General features: G+C 53.1%; 6 protein-coding genes across 6 annotated transcripts; 3 read left to right on the top strand and 3 right to left on the bottom strand.

The window, feature by feature from the left end:
- Positions 1-488: 488 nt before the first annotated feature.
- Positions 489-4,394, bottom strand: RHO25_012729 (uncharacterized protein; the record flags this gene model as incomplete). Its single annotated transcript, XM_023604028.2, has 2 exons — positions 489-2,354; positions 2,418-4,394. The coding sequence occupies 2 exons, from the start codon at positions 4,392-4,394 to the stop codon at positions 489-491; spliced, it is 3,843 nt and encodes a 1,280-aa protein (XP_023450011.1).
- A 1,238-nt stretch (positions 4,395-5,632) lies between these two features.
- On the top strand, positions 5,633-8,293 carry RHO25_012728 (uncharacterized protein; the record flags this gene model as incomplete). Its single annotated transcript, XM_023604027.2, has 1 exon — positions 5,633-8,293. One exon carries the CDS (start codon positions 5,633-5,635, stop codon positions 8,291-8,293), a length of 2,661 nt encoding a protein of 886 aa, XP_023450010.1.
- Positions 8,294-8,705: 412 nt separating this feature from the next.
- RHO25_012727 (uncharacterized protein) lies at positions 8,706-9,527 on the bottom strand (the record flags this gene model as incomplete). Its single annotated transcript, XM_023604026.1, has 3 exons — positions 8,706-8,963; positions 9,023-9,316; positions 9,381-9,527. The coding sequence occupies 3 exons, from the start codon at positions 9,525-9,527 to the stop codon at positions 8,706-8,708; spliced, it is 699 nt and encodes a 232-aa protein (XP_023450009.1).
- A 658-nt stretch (positions 9,528-10,185) lies between these two features.
- On the bottom strand, positions 10,186-10,756 carry RHO25_012726 (uncharacterized protein; the record flags this gene model as incomplete). The annotated part of the gene is made up of 2 exons (XM_023604025.2): positions 10,186-10,502; positions 10,555-10,756. The coding sequence occupies 2 exons, from the start codon at positions 10,754-10,756 to the stop codon at positions 10,186-10,188; spliced, it is 519 nt and encodes a 172-aa protein (XP_023450008.1).
- Positions 10,757-11,529: 773 nt separating this feature from the next.
- RHO25_012725 (uncharacterized protein) lies at positions 11,530-12,535 on the top strand (the record flags this gene model as incomplete). The annotated part of the gene is made up of 2 exons (XM_023604024.2): positions 11,530-11,716; positions 11,772-12,535. The coding sequence occupies 2 exons, from the start codon at positions 11,530-11,532 to the stop codon at positions 12,533-12,535; spliced, it is 951 nt and encodes a 316-aa protein (XP_023450376.2).
- Positions 12,536-13,379: 844 nt separating this feature from the next.
- On the top strand, positions 13,380-18,203 carry RHO25_012724 (uncharacterized protein; the record flags this gene model as incomplete). Its single annotated transcript, XM_023604023.2, has 1 exon — positions 13,380-18,203. The coding sequence occupies one exon, from the start codon at positions 13,380-13,382 to the stop codon at positions 18,201-18,203; it is 4,824 nt and encodes a 1,607-aa protein (XP_023450377.2).
- Between the last annotated feature and the right edge of the window lie 683 nt (positions 18,204-18,886).

The following is an 18,886-nucleotide window of genomic DNA, read 5'->3' as shown; positions in this document are numbered from 1 at the left end:
GCGGGCTTACTGGTTTCGTTAGCTCGGAGATCAGCTAAGGCGCGTAGGCTCGATATATGACCACCTAGACTCTTATACCGCACGTCTCCGATATATGGGGCTGGTCTGAAGTGCGTACTTGCATACGGTATGATGTAGGCTATGCTGTGCTGCTGACGATCCAGGAACCGTGCAGTGCAGTGCGGTGCTTCGGACGTTACTGCCGCAGTTGTGACCGAGCGATGCACCTTCGCGAAAGACCTTCTGCAACGAAGGAAGCTGCAAAGATCGAGATTGCTGGAGCAAGAGCAAGAAGCTTACATATTGTAGTTCTCCAGGCACGAGGGGGTAAGGTAGCACGTAGTATACTTCCTTTCACACGAATGCTTTCGATGAGCTATGGGTATGAAACGCAAATGCAAACTTCATAACACATTTCGATGCTCCCAGTCTCAAAGATACAACAATCTTCCCTATCGCCCCCTCCCCACTCAATACCATCATCAATCTTAAACCTCCGTCTCAATCCCCGGCTCTCTCGTATGCCTCGTAAAAAGACTCTCAACCCTCGACTCCACCCTCCCCAATTTCTCCTTCGCCCACGAAGCATTTCTCGCAGGTTTATACTGCATCAAACCCCTCTGTCTCCTATGCTTCGACTTCGCATTCTTTTTATACTCTTTCGCTTTATCAATAAGATTCATATGATTATCCTTCTTGCTTTCCCCATCGTCGTCATCATGAGTCCCATCGCTCGCAGTTTTGGTAGTTCCATGCCGCGAGAGACCTTTCACAGGATGTGCCCCGCCATCTCCATCTACGGTAGAATCATCGTCGTCGTCATCGGAGCTGTCAGAATCAGATGTGTCATCGCCGTCAGCTTCCGTGATTCCGAGATTTTCTGCGTTTTTCTTCGCTTCGTAGTTATCTCGTGCTGTGTCGAGGACTTCCATGACTTGTCTCAAGTCAATATCTTTCGAGGCCCAGCGTTGGTGACCTGCTCCGAGACCAGACCAGAATGCGATGTTGATTTTGATAGACCCGATTTGTTCGCCTGGATTATCGAGTGCGCAAGCTGTGGCGCGATCGTAGTCTCCTGTGTAAATTGGTAGTGTGAGCTCTTTCATTTCGTCGTCTGCGATGTCTTTGAGCCATAGAACGGCGAAGGCAGCAGTTTTGTCTTTGCCGAAGAAGCGGCCGTTGCGTTTGATGCGGAGGGATAAGCATGTTGCGTAGCGGCGGTGCACGGGAAGGTATAGTGGTCGGCCTTTTCGTGTTGCCCACGTTTGCTCTTGCTTGTTGGGGTACATTTTGCCGTTGGTGATGTTGGAGTGCCATTTCACTTTGAGGTCTTTGAGATCGCCGGGTACATCTGATGTAGACACGGTTGGCGCGATCTCGATCGTGCCGTAGTCCCAGCCGATTTGTTCAGGTTTGGCTTGCAGTTGTACGCTTCGCCAGACCATCGAGATCCTGACGCGGCCGTACCCAACGCCACCAGTGAGTGGGTAGAAGCCGTTGATCTGACTGCGATTCTTGAAGACTTCTGCCAATGGGAGATGGACGATTCCCAGCAGTGCATCATTCTCATCTGGTCGGGCGTCTCGTACAGTGACATGCACTTCTGCATTTCTCCAGTCACCAATAAATCGTTCCGTTCCGGCATTGTAGAAGGGCTTTGCGTTCTTTGGCTTTGTCCTGGTCTTAAACACCTTGCGATGATTGATGATCACTGTACAGTATGCGGAAGGCAATGTGTCTCCTTCCTCCTCTTCATCTTCGTGAGCAGAGTTCTTATCCGCAGTGGACTTGTTCTTGGTCTCCAATTCCAGGCCGGTGATCTGGTGAATGACCAGACTAAAGATTCCACTCCGGTATCCATCTGGAGGTGGTGCCGAAATGACCATCGCATCTTCGTAAGTCTTCTTCTCTTGCGCCTTCTGTTGTTCAAGCTCTTGCTGGGTGCGCGAGTGTCTCCCTTTCTTGATCATTGCCTCTCGAAGCTTCCTCCGACAGACCTCGTCGACCTTTTTCTCCAAGTCATCATGCGACTTGATTTCTCGGTCAAAGGTCTGCTTTTGGAATTGGCATTTCTGGAGCCTGGTTTTCGAGAAGTATCCCACTCGCCATTCGAGCTTGCCTGGCATATCCTCGCCAGCTTTCAGTGCTTTGAAGCCATCGGTGCGATAGTGCATTTGGCCATTAGTCTCATCTGAGCGCATAATCTTCTTCAGGTCCAATTCAATGCGGCCTAAGTCGTCGTCGGCTGTGAAGCGGTCCGAGTCCCAGAGTTGTACGCGCAATCGCTCGTCCACGTTGAGTTCTTCGGGCGTCACCAGGAGGTAACATCGCTCGTGCCAAAATGGCTCCATCTCCTGCATCTACACTCAGTTCACCAAACTTGGTCCTAAACCTGCTTCATGGATGATTGCACATACCTTGATCAATACTCGTGTGGAAAACATTGGCTTGCCGAATTTGGCCCAGCCTACCGACACATATGGATCCGAGCCACCTTCCGAGATCAGTGGAATCGATGCATCACCCATCTTGAAGTCGTATCCATGCAAAATGTCCACCACGACGATACCACGGGCGTTAGTGTCCTTCTTGAAGTCGTCTCCTGCGAGCATGTCCTTGAGGTCAAGTGTCAAAGACTTTGGCGCCACGTACTCGGCCATCGCGGCATCCACTGAACTCTGAACGAAGTTGGAGATCAAGGGCAGGTCCATGATATTCAGACCTCGTTTGACAATCGGTATGCAGCTCATATCCACCTTGGGCTGACCCAGAAAGGTGATCGTGCATAGAGAGAAGAACGGAGGATCCGGTGTTAGCTGTAAGCGAAGTCGACAAGTTCCGACAACACCTTTCATGTCCACCCAGACGGGGAACTTGATGCCACCGGGCAGATAGAATGCGAGATATAAGTGTATGTCCTTTGTCCGATCCTGGAACGACTTCGCTGCTCGGGCCCGGTACGCAAAAGCAACTTCGAGGTTGATGAAGTCGCCTTCTTCAGCCTCCATACCTTCGGCCACTTCAGCCCGTTCAGTGCCATCGCCATTGTCGTTGCCGCTGTCGCTGTCGCTGTTGCCTTCCTCCTGGTCGTGCTTGGCTTTGCTATCGATCTCACCCTGCCCTGGAACTGATCGGTCACTTTTGCGCTTGTCTTCGTCTTTTTTCTGAAGCTTGCCATCCTCTCCTACTGATCTTGCTGCTGCTCCGCTTGGCAACCATTTGATTCCGAGAATGCGCAATGCCTCGCTGCCTTGACCAATGTCTTCTACGCTGACCATCTGCACTATTCGCGGCAGTGAGGCTTGCATGACGTCTTCTAATGTGTCTGCGAGACTTGTGAAAAGATCCGGATTGATCAATGGCCAGACGGAGCCAAATAAGGAGTTCAGCCATGCCACGGATTCTGTCTCGTGAGCCTTTGCTTCGCGCTCGCGTGCTTCCAGGTTCGCTTCCCAGACTTGCTCTTGCCAGACGTCATCAATGCGATTTGCCATCCACATCCTGACTCCAGCAACTAGCTCCAGTACGGCAGCACCGCCCAAGACACATAACAGAACCCACGTGCCGAGCTTATGAATCCACCATCGCGCTTCGACGTCAGAATTCGTCCAGCGTGCCAGTCTAGTTGGTGTGAGTATTCTTTCGAGAGCCAATGCGAATACGATGATTGCCGCGGTTCCAATCAGTCCCACAGTAACACCTAGCTTGTTGATACTGACAAGCTCGGATCGCAGATCCTCGAAGCTTGGTGGAGGGAAGAGCGCATTCGTGCTGTCCAATCCACTCTGACTCTCCTTCGTCTCTTGCCTAAGCTGGTCGCTGTTCTTCCTCTTATTGCTCAGACCAGTGGCCGTCCTTAGTGTCGCTCCCCATGGCGGAGGGTTCTCCTCTATTTGCTCGAGATCGCCAGCAGTTCTGTCGAAAATTCGTACAGGCAGATGGGTGATTGGGTCGGTCACCTCGCGCTCCGCTCGATTGTTCCTGTTTTTCTTCAAGTCTTTCCTCGCCTTCTTGGGATCTCCAGCGAGAGGCGTGATCTCCGAAGTGTCTTCAACGGCTTGCCCGTCTTCGTTTGCGTCCTCACCCTTACCAACGTCAGGCCGCTCCTCGTCGCCATCTGTGCGGGCATCCGCGCGTTTGCTGATGTCCTCTTCAGGTTCCTGGTCTCCACCATTCTCGCCTCTCCAATACTCTCTCCAACTTTGCTTGGCCGAATCCCCTCGAGATCCGTGCTGTTCTTCGCGATCAATGCCGTCCGTCTCTACAGGAAGGGCTTGCGCCTGCCGCGCCTCTTTTTCCTTCTCGTATTTGGATATCGTCGGGATGGGGCGGCGCTGTGTGTAAGGGGCGTGATAATTTCTGCGCGACCTGTCGGCATCTTCCTGGCCAGACATGGTCGGCGTGGGATGTCCTCACCGGTGGAGCAAGCCGGCGGTGGCACCTTCCGTCACGAGTGCTGCTTGACAGCTTCCTGAGAGAGGACTGCTCGCTGCGGGCACCAATTGTCAAGGGACCGGTGAGTTGAGCACCGATTGTGTCGACACAGTGGTATTGTGCTCAAGCACGCAGGCTAGTGTTGAGAGTAGACGGATATGGGCAGGTAGAAGGAGAGAGGGAAGGCGATCAGGCCAGGGTACGTCACCTACAGTTTCAAGTTACAGCACAGCAGAGCAGTTGGCAATTGCGTGGACGGAGTGGGCTGGTGGTGGAAGCAATGCGAAGGATTTGGCTGCCAAACGGAGGGTGCTTGGAAGAGAGGAGGCCGGCTGCGTCATGGTCCAAGAAACGGGCGAGCTTGGAGCACAGCGCGTCCTGCTCCGAGGAACAAGCGTGACCAGCGCATGCAGCCGGCGGTCATCTTGACGACTGCGCTTTTGTGTCATGCCATCGCGAGTGAGAAGTCTTCCCGTACAAGCAGGACAAAGCAACAGAGGACAGACTCACTCCAGAGACACGATCGTCTCACTGGGGCGCTACTGCTCGGACGATGCCGCGCGCAGAAATGTCACGCGCGATGGAGAATGGCTTCTGCAGGGTGCAAGCGAGAAGCATCGTGCGACTGCGATGAGCAGCGACAGGCAGTCGATGCACGATAACTGCAATTCGGGCCCGGTCCTTGCAAAACGGCGACAGCGAAAGGGCAGCGAGGGCGCTTGTTTGTGCTTCGCAGACGTGGCAGAGCAAAGTACATGCAGCCTGCCCTCACGCTGAGCTCTCATTCCTCCAAGAAGCGAGCCATGCTCCACCTGCGCGCCCTCGCACCTCACCTCTCGCGCTCACGTCGCAACGCATCCAGCTCTGCTCTCCATCTTCCATCTGTTGCACGCAAGACAGGACAGGCCCTGCCTCTGTTCTTATACACACGACGAGCTACGGACTGAGGACCCCACGATCGCCGCGCTAGCCTGACCGGTTTGCGGGCCTCACCGGTGAAGCAGAGGCTGCGCCACGGCAAGGATTCCGGCGACGCTCACTAAACCTCAGGCCGACCAGAGCACTGCGAATTCGCGCGAAAGCGACTGAGAGGCCGGGCTGAAGGCTGGGAGTCAACACGAAGAACTGGAAGGAACCGCAGCCCCCAGACCCGCTCTCACACCGGAGGAGCTGAGCGCTGCGCTGCGATATCACAGCCATGGAGGACCCTCCGCTCGCTCAGCTCTTCGGCTCCCACTTCTTCGACTACGGCCTGCCTGGAGCACTGGCAGACCACCCGTTTCCCGTGCTGGTTGACGAGAACGGCTGGCCAGTAAACATGACCCAGCTTGACTGCTTCGACGATGCGTTCTGGCCTCATCACGAAATGATTCTGGACACGACGAACCACACCGACGTGGCAAAGTCTCCCGCCCAGCAGAGTCATCGCACTGGAACTGAAGGCAGCGACTCTCTGTCTCCCGACGATGCCTCGGGCCACATCCTCACTCCGTCATCGACCAACTACAGCCCCTACATGACCAATCTGGACGACCCAGAGTCTGATGTCGCGTCGGGATCACCAGAGAGCGAGCGTAGCGTAGCAGGCGACTTTGTTCACGTTCTCAGCCCAAACGGACCCCAGACTGAGAGCATGAGGCAAAATTACGCCCCGCGCTCCTCACCAAGGCCCGGGCCCGTGCCGTCAGCGCAAACCTCATCGCTCTTGCGCCATGCCGCAATCCCATCACAGTCTCATCGAAGCCCTGGAATGCCATCGCGACATTGGCAGTCGTTCGGCCCGTCCACCAACACCGGCGTGGACGGGCTGAACACGACCGCATACGCTTCCTTCCCTGGCGCGCAGGACTTTCAGCTCTACGACGACTCCGCAATCCTTGCGAACGTAGGCGATTCCTTCGACCCATCGTTCGCGTCCGCACCACAGCAGCAACAAGACGAATACGGCAGTCTATCGTTCCGAAGCCATGACGGCGCATTGCAAAACTTTCAAGCTCAGATACCTTCGCATGATCAATCACTGGCCGACATGCAATACGTGAGAAATGCTGTTGCATACCCTCAACAGGGGCAGCCACTGTACCCTGCGACTAGCACGGCCGCCTTGCAATTCGACACATCTTCCCAATATCTTCGTAGCATAGAGAACACAGAGCATGTCACTCACGACAGCCTGACAACACCCCAAGCGCTACCAGTTATGCCGAAAACCATCACCCACCCGCCTCAAAAAACGACCCATGTTGCGCCTCATACGAATCCGACTTCACGAGGGCAAACGTCCGGGCGATCTCATGCCCAGCCACGTTCCCGTGTGCAGGTTCGGCCAGCTCCTGCAAGCAGCGGTGGCAACAGCCCGAATAGTAGCGCGACTTCATCTCAGTATGAGAGTTTTGACCTCAGCGGTTCCTACCCCTACATCGCCGCAGCGGCGTCATCGCTTGCACAGCCTGCTGCAACCCGTGTCTCACACGCCGATAAAGTCTCGAAGAGCGCTGGGCCGAGAGGCGGGCGCAAGAAGAATTCACATCTTCCCGATGTATCACGACAACGAAGTCATGCCATGCGTAAAGTTGGAGCCTGCTGGCGCTGCGTCATGCAAAGAGACCCTTGCGATGCGCCCGAGGGTGGGTGCTGCTCAAGATGTGTCATGCGAGCAGCAAGAGGGCAAACGTACTACTTCGGATGCGATCGATCAAAACTGCCAGAATTCGTTCACGAATTCCTGCCTGCCTCGCTTCTGCATGACCATCAGAAGCAAAGCATCGAGACATTCGTCAGCTCCGAAGTCGTTCACTGGCATGTTGACAACTGTATCGATGTCTATTTGTCTAGTGGCTATGGCCCACCGCTGCCATGGAAGCTGTATGAGTTCACTCCGAGGAACCTCGAATTTCTGTATCAACTGCAAGCCACCCAGGATCCACAGTCGATGCGCACAATCACAAAGAAGAAATACTCGCCGCCGTACGGATTACTGAAGATTGACAGCGTTGATGACAGAAACTACGAAGCGTACTTGGAGGACCTACTGCAGCCGCAGTGGTTGAAAGAGCTTGGCGAAAGCGCGTATGCAGAGGAGAACCTTGTCGATGAGGGCATGTTCCAGTGCAAAGTCCTCGACCTCATGTGTCAGCTGTACATTGGTACCAGTGATAGGACGCTCAAGCCGCTGCTTGGTGATGTGCTTCGCATGATCATTATAACGTATATCATGGGCCATACATTGACCATCACCGAGGAGACGCTGTATCCTGTCATCAACAACATTCGGCACACACCCAGGCCACCGGCAAACCAGAAACACACCTCGCCACGCTTAGCCAACCGGCAGTTGAAGTTCTTCTTCCACCTTGTGCGCAACAGTATCTACGAGAAGGTTTTGAAATGGCAGCAGCATACCCTACACACCGCCGGCAAGAAGCAAGAGACCTGGCTCCACGCTTTCTGCGTCACACTGGGCTTCGCGATGGTGTTGGAAGAAGTGCAGCGCACCATGATGTGCCATGCCGAAGCTAAAATTTATCGAGGGGAAGCCACACCTGAAGATGCGTTCAACGAGGCACAGCAACATTGTGAAAATATCGACAAACGCTTCAAGCTGCTCATTGGTCTGTTCCAATGCAAATATCGGGACCGGAAATGGACCGATACTGGCAGCTTTGGCAATGGGACCCCAGAGTTCAATGACCCCGTCTCCAACACCTTCCTCTTGCACTTGAGGCACCTCGTGGAGCAGAGAGAATCACATCTGCGAAGTCGAGAAGATGTGCAATTCTCGTTAGAGAATCAATGCTTGTATACCACAAGACTCACTGCGCGCTTCCTGCTGCCGTTCTTGAATCTGCCTCCCGCGTGAGGCGGAACACCTTGAACCGAGGAAAACATGGATCACCTAGTCTACCTAAGTGCACTGACAACGCACAGGCTGCGCTTGTTCACTTCACACGACCCCGCAGACCACGGCGTCTATTCAATGACTTGTCTTTCGAAGATACCCAGGGGAAAAATTGATTAGGCTCGGATATACGGACCTGGCAAAAAAGCAAAATATTTCCGGCCACAGCCCTCATTCTTTATGGGAGGGCATGATTCTAGAGGCGGCGAATCTGATGACGATACGACTTGTATGATAATTGCCCACGTGTGATATGTCCTTTTGCACGGGCGGGCACGTTGCCCTGATCACGGCCTTCTTGATATACACCACAACTTGAGATTACCAAAATATTACTAGCATGATCAACATCACATATACTCACGTCTCACCTTCATGTCGACTCCTTCTTCCTCGCATACACAAAAATCTGCGTCTCTTCTAGTGATTCTTCACCTCGATCCGGTCGAAATTTCACAATTTCATACTTCAAAATCTCAAACCCCGCCGCTTCAATTCCCAACAAAGTATTCTCTGCTGTAAAACTCGAAGATGGAAAAACTCGATCCATCCATTGAATTAAAATTTCATTTCCTTCCAGAGGAACACTGGCGTAGATGAAAATTCCGGAGGGGGTGAGGAGGGTGTGGACCTTTTGCGCGTTGATGCGTTAGCCGAGAGGGCGTTTTGTAGGTTGATCGATCGACTTACTTTTCTGAAGAATGCGCGAATTTCGTTTTGAGTTACGTGGCCGATTGTGCTGAAGTATGCTACGATTGCGTCTGGATGTTCTTCTTCGGAGGATGAGGGTGGAGTGGAGGAGAGAATGTCGGCTTCTATGAACTTTGCGAGAGGGGCATTGAGACGGGCGTGAGAGAGCATTTTGGAGGAGATATCGATGCCTGTTACAGAGAAATTGTTTTCGGAGAGGAATTTGCAGGTGGGGATGCCGGTTCCGCAGCCTAGGTCGAGGATTTTGGAGGTGGGTTGGAGGGTGGTGAGGAGCTGGAGTCAATGAGTAAGTAGGTGGGGTTTGGTTTTGATGAGGGAGGTGGTTTGAGGATTTTACCCATTGTAGTGAGCGGACCTGAGCTTCGTTTTGTTTGTAGGCGTCTTCGTAGGTTTTTCCGAGATCGTTGTAGAGGTCTTGGGGCGTTGCGCGGAAGTCTGCGTCGGAGGATCTGTTGGCTGCGAGGCCGTAGGGGGATTTTTCCATGCTGGGCTGTGAGGATGGTGTGAACTTTGGAGAGTAAGATTGAGAGTTGGATGTATGTGAAGGAGGTGGAGCTGCGTGAAGACCAAGATATAGAAGTTTGTCGATGCCAATGCCATTGGCTTGATAAGCTATGCTGTATCACCAAGCAGAGGGGTATTGCATGCCTGCGCAAACGAGCTGTGCTTCTCGCCTGGGGTTGCATGTTGATCACGAGTCGAGTGCCACTTCTTGCTGAGCACTTCCATCTGGGAGGCGAGTGGGTGGTCATGGTGTAGATGAATACTGCCGTTGAGCCGATCACTCGTGACACTTCGTCGTCCTCAATGAGGTCAGACCAGTTCGTCTGAAAAACGCTCAATCGTGATGGAAGTCAATTCCTGTGGGCAGAACGCTATGAGCATCAGTCCATCTCACGTACCTTCCGGAAGTGCGAAGTGGATGCAAAAGTGGGTCACTAAGAAGAGTGGATATCTTCAAGCCAACTTCATGGTGTTGCAACAGTTGACTCTCGTCAGCCGTCTTTGAACACAGTCTTTAAACACTATCCGGAAGAGGTATTTTGGTATATGAGGCCCTATTTTCATAATGCACACTCCGTTCTTCATGTTGTCATCTGCAACACGTTCGCAATTTCCCCCATGCTCTTTTCTCCGACCATCTACAAAGCGGCAAGAATACCAGCAGCACCCAGACCGAGGGCAAGGACTTGTTGGGCCATGTTGGTGGGTGCAGCGGCCGCAGAGGTGCTGGAGCCTGTGGTTTGTGCACCAGCGCCGGAGGTCGTGCTGCTTCCTTTGGTGTTGTTGCCAGCGGCAGGAGCAGATGTGGTAGCAGGCGAGGTCTCGGAGCCGCTGGCGCTGCTGGTTTGAGTGCCGGTGGGCGCTGGGCCGGACGCGGTGGCGGCGCAGGTGGCAGCGGTAGGCAGAGTGGTCACACCGTATGAGCCACACAGAGCGTTGGCGAAGCTGATAACCTCTGCGCGCGGTGTTAGTTACTTCCGAGCTAGCAGTATTGTAAGAGAACCCACCATCAATGCCTGACTGATCGCAGTTCTGTGACACGCAGCACGACAGAGTCTCGAGAAGTGGCTGGTTGCTGCAGATGCACGCGACGTCGACCTGGTTGCACCCGCCGTAGTTGGTGATGCAGCCTTGGGCGCACGAGGGCAGACCCGGGATCTGAGCGAGTGCGACGCTCGCGAGGAGGGCTACACCTGCGAGCTTGAACATGGTGAATTCTGTCGGGGCGTGAATTACGGGCGGAGAGAAGGGCAGCGGCAGGTTCTTTGTTGGCGGGAGGTGAAAGAGAGTGATACGACCGAACAAGATAACGGGGACAGGCCGGCGGCGCGCGCGCGATGAGGGCAGCAGGGTATAAATATGCCCTCACCCAGCTCACACCTCACCCATGGTAGAGGGGCGCCCACGCGGGCTCACCGAACTGGGCAGTATTGGATGGAAGCGCAAAGTATCGCGACAAGCACAGGCGAAGTTGTTCTGGAACATCCCCGCAACGCGAGCCTCCGAGCCCAGCGATTGGTTGGATGCAAGCCCTATGCCTGCGCTAGCTAGTCAACGTGGTTGAACTCAATTGGGATGCTTGTCTTCCATATTCACCTGCCATCACTCGTTTCACTTTCCTTCCATCATCTGCTGTGCATCGCCATCTCGCATCGCGCTGTATGAGCTGCGCGTCCGCGCGATGGGCGCAGTCGAGCATCAAGCTCTGTTGGCGGACACTGCGTCCACGGCTAACCAGGAAACTGCCGGACCAGCCTTCCGCCGCTACGTCGAACTTGTTTAATTGCATGAGAGCCAGGTCAGGCACTCGAGCGTGTCAGCGTCTGCAACCTCCTCTGCCAAGCCGTCAGACATCGTATTGAAGAGTCGTCACCTTGACCACAAAGCTCTGAATGAGTATGAAGAAAGGCTGCCCGAGCATATTGCAAAACTTGAACGCCTGACAGGGTTGGTTTACCCTTCTACACTACTCGAGCTTGCTTATGCTGAGGCTGACTTGTCGACAAAGACACCAATTCAATGACCCAGACTACGCTCGAGCTGCACTATGGTCGTCCATCCTTGAACTGGATGGGCAAGCCATCCAAGCCACGCAAGCAGGGCTCGCACAAATCGGAGACGCCGCTCTGAAAACGCTGTATTTTACGCGTCATTTTCCGAACATCACAAGTTCGTGTCCTAAGCAGGTATTGGTGCATCGTAGTCTGCTGACACGATATCTCAGACACGCTTCAGAGACAATTCGACATTGTGGCCAGCAATGTCCACTTGGCCCAGGTCTTCGTTGCCCTCCAACTCCAAGACTTGTCCGTACAGATCGACAATTCGAGTTTGCCACGGCATAGAGCTACGTTGGTCGAGGCGATTATCGGCGCGGTGTTCCTGGATTCGGGGCTTAACATGACGGTCGCTGATAGCGCCATTTCCGCCATGCGCATTTTCGACATAGGTTCTGAGCTCTCAGATGAACCGCAGCCTCGCGTTACTTACAGGGACAAGCGGCGATCGCGATCCAGACGAGAACGCGAGCCAGTTGTTACGAGCACAGTTGTTGCTACCAAGTCCGATGCTTCCAGTACGGCCTCCAAACCGTTCGCGCAGGGAGCTCAGATTGACAGCAACCTCCTTCGACCCTCTCCTCCGGAAGAACTACCTGCATCCGGTTCAGATGAGGAGATCTCCAGAAACCACATCAAGTGGCTCAAGCGCTCACGACACTTCCTCGGGCTGGCGTCAACCAGGCCAGGCTGGGTGTTACGAGGCCTAGGCGGATCCTTGAGTACTGTTTCCGGAATCCAAAGTCTAATGAAGAAACACTCCGAACGGAAACAATGCGCAGACCCAGGTTCTCTACTGCATACGGCTGAGGCCATGAGAACCCGCGCGTACGAGAAGCTGCTGCGACATAAACGTCAGAATGATCTTGCGAAAGCGCAAACCTCAGATCTGCGTACACCAACAAATACATATGCACAATATCATATCTAGTGCTATTGAGCCCGATTCTCAGTCGATGCGAACATACTGCAACAAGCACAGAATGGTAAAAGTTGTGCGGCGGTCCGGACGAGAGCATTGTCTTCCGCACACGCCAGCTGTGGGATTAATCCACAGCACCATTAAACTTGAGAACCCATCATCTAACCACAGGGGTATTTAGGCCTTGTTCATCACGCGGTGCCGCGATGTATGTCCATGGGTGCCGAGTTTTGATCAACTGAGCAATGGCAATCGCTCAACAGCTTCGATAGTGCTTTCCTAAGCTATTGAGGCGTTGGGCACGATCCTACGACCTATGTGCGGTGCTGGCACACAGACTACGTTAGCATCAGGCAACTCGCATTGTGTAGCTAATTGTTCTCAAGCATTACCATCGAACATACGCTGAATCACAACTGATCATCGACAAGCGCAGGATTGCGGGGTCTTTCAGGACAAGCTAACCAAGCGGAGACACTGCTCGAACACTGGACGCCTCTACCTCTCAAGTCAGTCGCGTGCCTTCGGTCGTTTATTCTCAGTAATAGTCATGGTGCTGACAACGACGTTCTTTCCTTAGGCAGTGTTGGCACCCTAGATTATAATTTCGCTCCGCGAAGAGCACCAACGCGACTACCTCGCAACCACCGAACGCGCAACAGCTACGGGCCTGAGTCGGGAAGTAGGGACGCATGACTTCACACCGGTCGCTTTGACCGATAGGATGACTCGCGCTATATAAGCTTCCCTCTGCGGAGAGCTGCATCGAGCCACCGCTTGTTTGCTGCGACGCGAATGTACAAATTTGTACCAGTAGCACTCACTCCTTCGCTACCTGTCAATGTCGCCCGGCATGAATCACTCTGTGCTGCGAACTAGCGAACCCGCAAAGCTTGCCCGATATTTCCAAGAACAAGGTGCACAACATGGCATCCAGGCAGTTACAAAGGAGCTTCTGGAAGGCATCGAGAATGAGTCGCTCCCACCTACGATATACGGCATCTGGTTGAACGCGAGCGGTGACTGTCAAGCTGTCCATGCGGGACTAATTCAGCATTTCTCCAGAAGCGTTCGACATGCGTCAAGCGTCAAATTCGGCCGAATCCTCCGCAGCGATCGTGCGAAAGAAATCTGGCAAGCCGTAGGTGGAACATTGGGAATTGTTGCATTCCTCTCTCAGGCCGCTGTGCGGGATGTCAAGCAATTTTGCCATGAAGTTGGGAGAGCATGGTCCTCTCGAGTCGCAGTCGAAGTACGGCAACAGCTTGTGGATGAGCTTTATCTGGCACTGGTACAGCAGAACTTCAGCCCTTCCGTCATCAAGGTCTTGGAACGGAGGCCTCTGAGAGCGCACTACCGCCGTGTCGCTCCGGCTGGCTCAACTGCTCTGGCCACAGTTCATGTGCGAGGCAATGACCAAGCATTGAAGACCTCTTCTCTGGAAGCGCATTCGAACTTCTTCCGGGAGCAATTCCTACAGTCCTTGGCCGATGAGACGCAAAAAGTCGATTTTAACCGCATGGCCGCCTTGCTCAACATCAACTGCAACGATCAAACGGCCTATCATGGACATCGGCTTCCCGTCAACGTAGTTTTTGCCATACATGCACTGGAGGGTCTATCCCAACGAGTATATGTCGAAGACTTCAAATCTGGCAAGCTTCATGCGCTACTAAGAGAAAAACTGTTTGCAAAGCTGTACATACTCAAGATCAAGCCGAAACTCGTTGCAGAAGTTGTTGATTCGTACGCCCGGTACTTCGACAAGCACGTCAGGCGCAAGTACAATTTCAGCTTCTATCAGAAGAAGACCATCTTAGAGTTCATCGCACGCAAATGGTGTCGGCACCCGCAAGAACTCACACCCTCACTCATACGAGTGTTTCGACTAATTCCCAAGACCCAGACCATTCACTTAATGGATTTCGAAAAACTGCTGATCGAAGTCCCTTGGTCGGCAAGACTCCGCTTATTTGAACTGGCTGTGCAACACATACCATCTCTAGGGCACGACATATCAACAGATCACGGTCTCAAAGCACTGTCATTCGAATGGACGGAAAGATTCCTCTTGTGCTTAGACAAGCCTGGAGCTCGAAGATTGTTCGATCGACTGGTGAGGCTCAAGCCAGATCTATTCGGAACCGAGGAGATCCAAGAAGTGTACCAGATCAAGCGGGATCCAACTTACCTCCGACTCTTGCTAGCTGTTGAGGACCCGGACCTGCTCCAGCTAGCCAACGCTGCGCTAGATTATCGTAAGAAGGAGGCCTATAAGGCGCGAAAGCAGCCGGAGAGATGTTTCTGGATTCAGTACGCGTTGAGGTGCGCCACGGCTTCTTGCTCGCTCCCCTTGTATCGAGACACGTTGGTCTGGGCGAGGAAGTATACGAGAGATCCTCTTACAGCTGCAGTCATCTATTCTCAAAGTGATCTGCAAAGGAGCGACAGCATCGCGTTGTTGCGTGGCTTCGGTGCAGTCGCCTCTGGAGGTTCAGCGGCCGATGTGCAGCGCGATGTGCAGCAGGCTAATGTGATCTGTCGGGAGCTGCTTGATACCGCATGCGAAGCGGTGGGTGAGCCAAGTTTCTCCAGGCACCACTGGACCGGAGTATTCAGCCTGATGGACGCTGTCGTCCACAGCAGATTCAAGCACGTGAATGCGCTACAGGACAAGCTCCATATTCCGAACGAGGCACTATACGAAATTGTCTGGCAAGATACCCTCGAAACATGCATAATCTTGGAAACATTGGGACTTCAAGATAGCAACGCAGACTTGGAGTTCAACAAAGTGGGTGGCCCACTCTGTAACACTGCCGATTGGGGCTCGTTGATCGTTGTTGATGATCCTCGGCCAGCGACAATGCGCTTCTTAGATCAGCTTGCTGTACGCCGAAATCAGCTCTGGGAGTCATACCGCCAAGCTGAGCGGCCAGCCGTTCTAACACTACCGGAAGTACATCCGCGAGGACTGCCGTTTCAACACCTCCTGCCTGTTTCTCTCGTCAATTGTAGAGAAGCAGCACATATCCCTTACTTACAGGAACGAGCCAGCCAAGCTGTATATGCCGATCCTGAGTTTGCGATGTCAGCACCTCCGGAAGATGAAGAGACAATCGCTGCCATGGGACCTTTCGTGGAGAACTATGGATTTGCGCTAGGAAACTACGTATGCTGGAGTTCAGATAGACGAGCGACTGCGCTCAATGCATGGGAACACGCTACGGTCTCGCTCTCTGTTAGTCGAATGTCTCCAGAGGAAGCGGTGTCCTTTTGGTCACCCATATTCGAGACGGCGTTAAGCAATCTTGACCTCAAAGGGCCTTGGAACGAGACCCCAGTACCATCAGGTAATCTCGAGCTTCCAGCAAGCAATGATGGCGATGGACAGCCGATGGAATGGAACCCAGACACAGAGTACAGGGACTTCGACGTCAAATTTCGTCGTCTTCCGCGCACTATGCTGGATGTCATGGTCAACAACCCTTTCAGCCGGCATGGCTTGCATGAGGATATCAAGTCCCGCTTGGAAGATGAATGTGAAGGACATGTGCCTGCGCGAAGAACGACATTGTTCTGGGATCGTCATCAAGATAGACGTGCTTCACCGGCGACGAAAGAAGCGCTCATTGCTGCTGTATTGTTGTACATCAGCGCGAAGAACCAAATGACGCCGACTCTGCTAGCCGCTCCGTACCCGTCAGGATTCGATCCTAGGTACCCGGCTCTCTACCTTGACGGGGACTTTCTCATGCGAGAAGAGCTTGACACGGACTCTATATGGGATTTGCTGAAAATGCTAGCGGCCAGAATCCCTCCAACGCTGCTGCTGCGGCTCACCGAAGGTGTACTTAACGCAGCAGATCAAACGCAGAAGCGTACGGCACAGGATGCTCTCCAACTGTTGCAGTTGCTCGTCAAGTGTGACAAGCCGCAGGTGACGCTGCAGCTCGTTCAGCAGATCATCTTGGACCGCCCTGAGGACAGCTCATGGCATCGTATGATCCTTCATCCAGGTCTTCTGAATTCTCTACCGGAAGCTGTCGCGCGCGGATTTCTGACAAGCCTGAGTGAAGATATACAGCTCAAGCTTGCTGGGAAGGTCGACCGCGACAGTACATCTGCGGATGAACAGCAACCAGCAGTGAAAGTAACGACGGTCAAGCTACTCGCACAATTAATGTCTGGAGCCGAGTTCATCGAGGAGACTCAAGCTTGTCAGATCTTGTTCTCCATTCTGGCCGTCGCGAAGCATGTTGATATCATCGTTTCTGTTGTCCACAGCCTGGTTGGCATCCTCAAAAGCCCGTCCGGCCAAGACGGAAAAGTGAACCTCATCCTGGACGCCTTGGAACGATTCGTTGTACCGATCATCTCAAGCATCAATGAGCGAATTCCACTGCGCGAGCAACAGTGGCAGCAACTAGAGCGCGATCCAAGTATGGAACTGCCGGAGATCTATATGGAGAGTGTTGCAACCGAGATCCCACCTGTGCTATCTACTGTCCTCGGTGCTATGCAAGACCTTCACGAAAACTTACAAGAACAAATGTTGACTCGTGTCTTGATCCCAACGCTGCGAGGCTCTGTAGTCAACAACACGCGGTGGTTGAAGTTGCTTTGTCGACACTTGAACATGCCAGACGTCGAGCTTCCGTCTATGCCTCTCAAGTTGCGCTTCCTCACACAGCTTCTCAGCTATCCAAGCTTCATCCCGGCTTCAATACTAGACTTCTGGCTGCAGGTCTACAGGTCTACCTACGATCCGTCCACCGACATCGCCTTCATCACAAAACGTATCGAAGAAGACTCAGAACTCCGTACTTCAAATGCCGGAAAGCATTGGCTGTCACTCTTCTCTGGCCAAGCAGTCCCCAATCTCACAGTAGATGATCCATTTCGCAAACTTCTACACACGGACGACTGGAAACAGAAACCCGGCGGGCCTTCGATCTCCCAAATCCAGAACATCGTACTTCAGCACGCGGAGCTCTTGCTTCATAAAGCCGGACCTGACTTCAAGGACTGGGAGGCCTTCATCAAGTACTACAAGTCGCCTTCATGGGTCGTGAGAATAGAACCTGCTTGGACGTTATATTACCAGAATCAACGACCACTCGTCGAAGAAATCTATAACCGCATTGAAGCAATGAGGACAGATGAGTGGCAGAGAAACCTGGATCGTTCTCCAGTTGTCTTACCTGATACTTTCAATCTACGAATGTGGCTCCTGATCAAAGACAGCGAAAATAACCCCGAAGAACAATTCATCCGCGGCGTCGAAACTCTCGTGGAGGAAATCGGTTCTTCACAAAGGCCTGGTGCTCAGCATTACAAAGATCTCGTCGTCTTCGTCGGCGGACAAAGTCTGCCTTGGGAAGCCCAGGCTAAGTTAGCGTTAAATCTTGGAGATCTGAAAGCTTGTGAGCGTGGGGGAGAAGGGCTATTCGATAGGACGAGCTATGCGCGTGTGGATTTTGCGAAGAGGATGGTGGAGAGTTTGGCGAAGCCTCAGGGTGTGGGGTTGAGGAATCGGGTTGTGGATATGGTGGAGAGTTGGGTTGGGTGTTTTGATGAGGAGATTAGGATGATGGGGTTGAGGTTGAGGAATGTTACGGATGCGGATCGATACTGGAAGAATGAGAAGTGGTATTTGGTGAGGGTGGAGGAGTGAGGTTTGAAATTTTGGACGTCTGTTTCTTGGGACTATGGACTATGTTGAAATAGATTCAGCAGGCTCAATGAACTGCCCTGGCCGTTGCCTTTGATGCCGGCTGACTCAGCGCCAAGACCGACTTCACCCCCTCCGGTCCACAATACACTCTCCTGTTCTTTCCTCCCATCGACCATCATAAGAAGAATATACAAGTCTACTTTGCACGATACCTCTGCATAACTGGAAGCTGCCACGGACAACACGTTCCAGCCAGCCACTCTCAAGTCCGGCCGCATTTCCAACCGGAGTCGCCGCATCTTGCTTGGCGTGCGCAAGCCACAGTCGCGCCTCCGGCTCGACAAGCACAAATACGATTGCTTGCCTGCTATTCTCCGATACTTTGTGAAGACCACGTGCGAGCACGCATGCATGAACGGGATATTATACTTCATCTTCGAAGCTACACAATGTGTGATGAGTTGGTCGTGCATGCAGAGGTGTTCTGGCCAGACGGTGGAGGCTATTTATCACTCGCAGGTGAAGGACGCTGCAGTTTCCCGTCATTCTGGAGGATCAAATGGGCAGACAGTAATGAGGTGAGGACATTCAGAGCGGTAGTTTTGTTCGATTCGTCTTGATGGCTATGCCACTAGATGCTAGTCGGAGGACTTCGAGCGCAGCTTCTTTTGGTAAGTGACTCT

Source organism: Cercospora beticola, chromosome 9 (genome assembly GCF_033473495.1).
Source record: "Cercospora beticola chromosome 9, complete sequence".
NCBI classification, from domain to species: Eukaryota; Fungi; Ascomycota; class Dothideomycetes; order Mycosphaerellales; family Mycosphaerellaceae; genus Cercospora; species Cercospora beticola.
The sequence above is the reverse complement of the archived record's forward strand: the minus strand, read 5'-3'. Positions and strand labels throughout refer to the sequence as shown.